Source organism: Lynx canadensis, chromosome X (genome assembly GCF_007474595.2).
Source record: "Lynx canadensis isolate LIC74 chromosome X, mLynCan4.pri.v2, whole genome shotgun sequence".
Classification (NCBI taxonomy): Eukaryota; Metazoa; Chordata; class Mammalia; order Carnivora; family Felidae; genus Lynx; species Lynx canadensis.
The window spans coordinates 120533452-120540855 of record NC_044321.2 but is presented as its reverse complement, the minus strand read 5'-3'; the positions used below and the strand labels follow the sequence as shown (position 1 = coordinate 120540855).

The window sequence follows — 7404 nt, the reverse complement described above, 5'->3', positions numbered from 1 at the left end:
TGATGAGTGATGTTGAACATCTTTTCATGTGTCTGTTAGCCATCTGGATGTCTTCTTTGGAAAAACGTCTATTCATATCTTCTGCCCATTTCTTCACTGGATTATTTGTGGTTTTTTTTTTGGTGTTGAGTTTTTAAAAAAATTGTTTTATGTTTATTTTTGAGAGAGAGAGAGAGACAGAGACAGAGCACGAGCAGGGGAGGGGCAGAAAGAGAGGGAGACACAGGATTGGAAGCAGGCTCCAGGCTCTGAGCTTCAGCACAGAGCCTGACACGGGGCTCGAACTCACCAACCATGAGATAATGACCTGAGCTGAAGTCAGCACTCAACTGACTGAGCCACCCAGGTGCCCCAGTGTTGAGTTTGTTAAGTTCTTTATAGATTTTGGATAGTAATCCTTTATCTGATATGTCATTTGCAAGTACCTTCTCCCATTCTGTGGGTTGCCTTTTAGTTTTGCTGATTGTTTCCTTCACTGTGCAGAAGCTTTTTATCTTGATGAGGTCCCAATAGTTCATTTTTGCTTTTGTTTCCCTTGCCTCTGGAGACATGTCAAGTATGAAGTTGCTGCAGCTGAGGTCAAAGAGGTTTTTGCCTGCTTTGTCCTCGAGAATTGCGATGACTTCCTGTCTTATGTTTAGGTCTTTCATCCATTTTGAGTTTATTTTTGTGTCTGGTGTAAGAAAGTGGCCCAGGTTTATTCTTCTGCACGTCGCTGTCCAGTTTTCCCAGCACCACTTGCTGAAGAGACTGTCTTTATTCCATTGGATATTCGTTCCTGCTTTGTCAAAGATTCATTGGCCACATGTTTGTGGGTCCATTTCTGGGTTCTCTATTCTGTTCCATTGATCTGAGTGTCTGTTTTGTGCCAGCATCATGATGATTACAGCTTTGTAATACAGCTTGATGCTCGGGATTGTAATGCCTCCAGCTTTCGTTTTCTTTTTCAGGATCGCTTTGGTTATTCGGGGTCTGTTCTGGTTCCATACAAATTTTAGGATCGTTTGTTCTAGCTCTGTGAAGAATGCTGGTGTTGTTTTTGATGTTATTTTGATAGGGATTGCTATGCCTACATCCTTTAAATTGAAATTTCAGCTTGTGGCTCTAAATTCTCAAGGGCAATATTTCCTTTGTCCCCTGCCTCCCACTTCTACCCAGGTCCAAGGTCAAAATAAACAAATATCCTCACCTCTTTTGGTGGGGTGTATATATATATATATATATTGGTCACCAATTGTAGTAGTTTTCTGCTGTTGCTGTGTCAAATTGCCACAAACTTAGTGGTTTCAAACAGCAAAACTTTATTATCTTACAGTTCTGGAGGTCAGAAATCCCAATGTAGATCTCACTGAGCTAAACTCAAGTTGTCAGCAGGGCTGGGTTCCTTCAGGAGACTCGAGGGAAGAATCTGTTGTTGTTTTGCCCTTTTCCAGCTTCTACAGGCCACCTGAATTCCTTGGCTCGCAGCCCCTTTGTCCATTTTTGAGGCCAGCAATGTGGCCTCTCTCCCGTGTCTCTCTGGCTCTGACCCCTGTTTCCACTGTCGCATCTCCTGTCACTCCCCTGCATCTGTCTTTCCTTTATAAAGATGCGTATGATGGCATTCGGGGCCACCCGGACATTCCAGGACAGCCTCCCCGTCTCAAGATCCTTGGCTTAATCCCATCTGCAGTGTCCTTTTTGCCATGTAAGGTAACATATCCGCAGGGGCCCAGAGTTAGGACGTGGCCATCTTGGGGGGCTGGTATCCTACGAAGCACGCGCATTGACAGCACTGCCCTTCAAGACTACTGGCTTTATATGGGGGCCCAGGCATCACCTCCTGGCTCCCATGGGTGGCGTCCGGATAGCCATAGAGAGAGGGTGTGCGAGGACGAGGGTGGCCTGGGCTCCTGTTTCCTGGGTGTAGATGCCCCTGGGACAGGAGCTAACCCAGGAGCTGTCTCACTCCTCTGGACTCAAGGACCCTCATTGTTTCTGACCTTGGAGCCTTCCTCTTATTTTCCCAGCAGCTCGGCCGTTCATTCAAACGGTTTTAGGGGCTCTGGTGCAGGAGGGTTTCTCTGGACACATGGTCTGCACTGTTCATGAAGTCTCCACTACGCCCCCTTGCCCTGTCCACAGCTCCAGACACCCAGCCCCATTGGGGTCTGTTGTTTAGTCCCCCCCCCCCCCCCGCCTCCGGGAAGTCGGCTCTGACTGGCAGTCATCTTTGGCTCGCTGCTGAGTCCCAGTCCCTAGCGCGTGTGGCCCAGAGCCGAGGCTCGACGGGTCACTAGCGAATGGGCAGCTCGGCCGGAGGTTGGGTCACCTGGCCGAGTGGGCGCGGGATGGGAAATAGTGCCATGGGGGTGGGGTGGCGCTCAAGTCCCCAACCAGCGCAGCACACGGCTCGGCACTACCACCCCCTTATGCCGCCTCCTTCCCCACCTTCCCCCAAACCCTCCGGGGTGCTCTGGAAGCAGCTCTCTCTGTTCAGTATCTTACATAAACTGTTTATTCAAGAACAATTAAAGAAAGCAACTGTGGTGCGGATTCCCCGGGGTGAGGTGGCCGGGCCGGGTGTGTAAGCAGGCTGGTGTGCGTGTGTGAGCGCCGACACGCGGACGCGCGTGCGCGCCGCCCACGAAGGGCGTGGACTGCAATGAATGACTCTGTATATGCCGCTTGGCCCCTTCCCCGCCCCCCCAAACCAACCGTGCCTATGTGGGGCCCGCCGCAGCAAAATTCAGGCCTTCTTCCCCTTCCCCGCCCCCAGCTCTTGCTCTGAGACCCCCATCTCCTCTGGCCGCGGTTCGACCACCCTCAGTCACAAAGAGCTCCAGTGATCCCGTTAAGACATCTGGGGGAAGAGGGAAAAAAAGCATCTTTTCAAACGTCAAGTGGATAAACAGGGCGCCAGATGTGTGGCCAGGAACCCGCTCAGCAGCTCCCGGGCCAGCGCCCTCCCCTGTGGCGCCCGGCAAGGAGCCGCCCCGAGAGGGGCTGTCCGCATGGACGCTGGCCGGCCGGTGCACCTCCAAGCCTCAGCCCCGAGAGGCCCGAACCCTGGGCAGAGAAGCGGGGAGGTGACTACACTGGTAGTGAACCCTCCCCGTAAACAGCCGTCGGGGGACAGGGACGGACTGGGAGCGGGCCCCTGCAGCACATGAGGTGGCCAGCGCAGGGGCCCGCCCTTCTGAAGCGGGAAGCCACCGGAAGGCTCAAGGCCCAGGAATAGGCAGCCACTTGGAATGGTCCCTTGGAATGGGAATCCCCCCAACCCTACCCCCCCCCCCCGAGAGAAAAAAGTAACAGTCGCAGAAGAGGCAGGTTCTGGAGCGTGATTCCGCCCCGAAAGCGGCGCGGGTCAGGCTGGTGGCCCCGGGCCCTGCTTATAGGCACATTTAATAGGACTCCCGTGGATGGTTCAAGTGGGTAGGACAGGTCTCTCCCCGAGGCCACCCTGGAGGGGCTCCTGGCTCCAGCCTCTTCCCCACAGCCCTCCCATGAGGTATTATGCTCTCCCCCCTCCCCAACTCGCTGCCTCCCTCTTCTGCCTCCCCCCAGCTCCCCCCCCGCCCCACCCCCGCACATGGGTGGTCAGGGGCACCCATGGGGGGGGGTGGAACGGCGCCCTATGTGGGGTCCAGCTCAAAGACACCGTCGCTGGTGGGGGTGGTGAAGAAGGACGGTGGGTCGGAGGCGGCCGACTCCTGCCCCCCGCTGCTGCGTTCACGGGTGCGCCTCTCCTCCAGCCGCAGGCTCCGCTCGAAGTCTAGCAGCTGCCCCATGAAGTTGAAGTTGGGTGAGATGTTAGACTTCTTCCTCTTGACCAGGTCGTAGGCATCGTTGAGTGAGAGGTGGCGCTTCTGCATGAGGTAGGCCACAGTGACGGTGACAGAGCGGCTGACGCCTGCCAGGCAGTGAACGAGCACCCCGCAGTTCTGCGACAAGGCCTCATCTAGATGGGGGCAGAGTGGGGGTCAGTGTGACCTGTGGGCCCCGCTCCGCCGTCTTGGAACCGAGTGGCTCTGGCCGGTTTGGCCTGGGAGCCCTGTCCTGCCTGAGGAGTCCAGGGGCTTTCGCTGGTGGCCTCCGGGAGCCGGTGCCGGCACTGTCCGCCCCCAGAAGCGCCGCTCCGGTTTTGGGCTCTGCGGACGGCAGCCAAGTGCATCATGGGGCCCTCACGGGGGAGTGAGAGAGGCCAGGACCCAGGCCTGGGGGGGCAGGGGGGCAGAGGGGGGCCGAGCAGACTCACCAATGAACGCGATGGCCTCAGGAAAGAACTGGGACAGGTTCTGGCTCCAGTGGTCGGAGATGGGGATCTGTTTGTAGTGAAACTCGCCGTTCTTCTCGAAGACGTTAGGCAGGTTGGGGGTGACGTTGAGGATGTAGCGGATGCCCAGCTTGGCCAAGCTCTCCACGTTGGCCGAATCCCGGGCACTGCCCAGGTAGAGGTTGGGCAGGATCTGGACAGGGAAGGATGGCAGCAGCCCCCCTGGGGGCGGCGTGGCACCCTCCGAATCCAGGCCACAGCTCATGGAGTCGCGGTCAGGCTCGGAATCCGCATCAGAGTAGTCCGAGCCCAGGCACAGGCCGCCCAGCCCCACCACTGGGCTGGGCACTGGGGCTGTGCTTGGGCCACCCCGGCTGCTGAGGCTGGTCTCACACAGGTGGGGGCACTCTGCCTGGAATCTGCTGAAGCCACCTGGGAGGGGAGAGGAGGACCGTCCTGTCGATTCGGCCACCTGGGCAGCCAAGCACCCCTGGCTGGGGATACAACTCCGACACCCGAGGGCGCTTGCAGAGGTCCCCAAAGGGAACTCAACAGTCAGCAACCTGGGGCGCCTGGGTGGCTCGGTCGGTTAAGTGTAGGACTTCGGCTCAGGTCATGATCTCACGGTCCGTGAGTTCGAGCCCCGCGTCGGGCTCTGTGCTGACAGCTCGGAGCCTGGAGCCTGCTACGGATTCTGCGTCTCCTATCTCTCTGTCCCTCCACTACTCATGCTCTGCCTCTCTCTCTCTCTCTCTCTCTCTCTCTCAAAAATAGATAAACATTTTTAAAAATTGTAAAAAGAGGAAAGGTTCAGATGTGAGTTCTGTCCCTGGGTGCTTCCCCATCCAGCTCAAGCAGGAGCACCCCAAGAGGCAGGAGCCTGAGAGCGAGCACATCATTCCACCTGGGTCGATTCAAAGTCCCAAGAAGTGAGCATCTCCTTCGTGTATGGATAACTATTTTCCCGGGCTAGGTGTGGGGCCTGGACATCTGACGCTTTATAGGTTTCTGTGTCCCCGTGCATTCAGAATGGAGCAAGGGACAACAGTCCAATGACCCGCCTTGATGGGGAAGTGGGGAGCTGGCTCTGCAGGCTCCTGGGAACCCTGTCCCTACCCTGGGCCTCTGGGTGTGTGTTTGGCTCGTCAAGGAGCCAACAGGCCTGTATCAGCCTATCCCTTTCCGTCCCCCAGCCCGTGGCTATGATGGGACGGGTCTCTGCCTCCTCCTACCTTCACTGCTTCTCTCTCTCTCTCTCTCCCCCCCCCTTCCCCATTCCGGAGCCTTTGCAGAGCGGGGATTTGTCCTCTTGTGCCCCTGCCTCCTTTGCCCGCGGCAGAGCAGCTGCGGGGGTGGGGTGGGGGTGGTGACGTCCTCCCGGGAGATTGGGAGTCCGCACTTGGTACTCTATTGTTGAGCGTCCCCTGAGGCAGGGCTGGGCAGGGCAGGGCAGGGCAGCCAGATTCTCCCCATTTTCCAGACTCAGAAACTGGGGCTCTCCAGGGCGAAGGGCTTGCCCCAGGTCTTTCTCAGGGGAGAGGGGATGTCAGCTCCACTTTAGATAAAACAAGGCTGGGCTTGCCCAGGGACAAATGCATTAGGAATCCCCCCCCCCCACGTCCCCCGGGAAGCTGTGGCCCTGCGAGCCCCCGGGGGCCCGGGGCCCTTCCCAGGCCGGTGCCCCGCGCCAGCGCCCGCACGTACCCTGGAGGTAGTATGCCAGGTAGCCTTCCTCGCGCAGCTTCTGCAGCAGGGTGCCGAGCACCGAGTCGGCCTCCCACTCGTCAGCGTCCGCCTCCCCGCGCCGGTGCCGGCCCCCGCCCTGGTCGTACAGGAGCACCGGGGCGGGCGGGGGCGGCTGCAGCGGCGGCCCGGGCAGCAGCGCGCGAACCGACAGGGCCCCCCGCCGCAGGCGGCGCAGCAGCAGCGCGGGCAGGGCCACGCTCAGCGCCCCGCCGATGCGCGCCGACTCGTACAGCTCGCGGCTTCTGCAGTCGAGGAGCAGCAGCCGAGGCCGCGGGGGCGACAGCTCCCGCCGCAGCCACAGGCACGAACGGCCCAGACCCTCCATGGGCTCGCGGCTCCCGGCCCGTCCGCCCGCCGGCGCTGCGGAGAGAGGGGCAGGCGCGCGGCGTGAGCTCGCGTCCCCCGCGCCCGGCCGCCAAGGGGCCGAGACGTGAAGCCCACCCCGCATGCCCAAGGCGGGCGCCGAGAGCCCCGCAGGGACACCCCTGCACCGCCCGCTTCTCTTCTCACGCCCCCTCCCTCGGCGAGGACGCGCGGAAGGGCGCCTCGAGCCCTCGGAGGAGGAAAACGCCCGGCGCGGCGGCCGGCTCCTGGAGGGGAGGAGGGAGAGGTCCTCCAGGAGAGGAAGGCCGGGTGTCCGATGGGCCCTCGGAGCGCCGCGGGTCCTTGGCCGGCCCCCTCTGGGGCAGCCTGAGGCTACGGCCACCCCGCAGCACACCCCCTTCCCGCGGCTCTCGCTTGGCCCGCCCGCAATCGCTCCCCAAGTTCAAGCTTCCGACTTTGGGGGGGTGTGTGCCGGCAGAGGCGGCCGGGGGAGTAGAGGTGGCGCCGAAGGGATGGGCCTGAGCTGGCCTCCTCGGAGCTGGCCCGGCCCCGGTGGCGCCCGGGAGGAGGAAACGGGAGGCAAGAGACCTGGAGCGTGATCGCGCGGCGGGCTGCCGCGGGCAGACGTCCGAGCCGAGGCCAGCGCGCGACGCGGGGCTCGGTTCCGCCGGTAGGGCGTCCCCGGGCCCGGCCTCCGGGGAAGAGGGCGGGGTGGCGAAGCAGGCGCGCACGTGGACGCTGAGTCCCGCGCAGCTCTCCAACCGGCAGCTTCCTGGCGGCGGGACCCAGCTTCCACCTTGGAAGCCGCTGCCTTTGGACGTGGAGTTGCTGTTTGGAGGGGCGGGGCAGCGGGGGCGGGCTCAGGGGGGCCGGCGAGCCAACGGGTGCCAGCGAAGCAGTCGGGTGGGCCCCCAAGTGGCGCGCTGAGCGGGGGCTCGCACCGAAGCGGGACCGGGCCGGGGCAGAGGCCAAGGGCAGGTCAGGGGCCCAGCAGGTGACCAGCCTCAGTTCTTCTGCCCAGCTGGAAGCAGGGGGGAGGGACAGGGATAAGAGCCCAGTGCCCCTGCTCCAGAAGC

General features: G+C 60.9%; 1 protein-coding gene across 1 annotated transcript; it reads right to left on the bottom strand.

Moving 5' to 3' along the window:
• Positions 1-3612: 3612 nt before the first annotated feature.
• Positions 3613-6329, bottom strand: DUSP9 (dual specificity phosphatase 9). Its single transcript, XM_030305985.1, has 3 exons — positions 5963-6329; positions 4241-4690; positions 3613-3943 (listed from the first exon to the last, which is right to left on the bottom strand). The coding sequence occupies exons 1-3, from the start codon at positions 6327-6329 to the stop codon at positions 3618-3620; spliced, it is 1143 nt and encodes a 380-aa protein (XP_030161845.1). The 3' UTR covers positions 3613-3617.
• Between the last annotated feature and the right edge of the window lie 1075 nt (positions 6330-7404).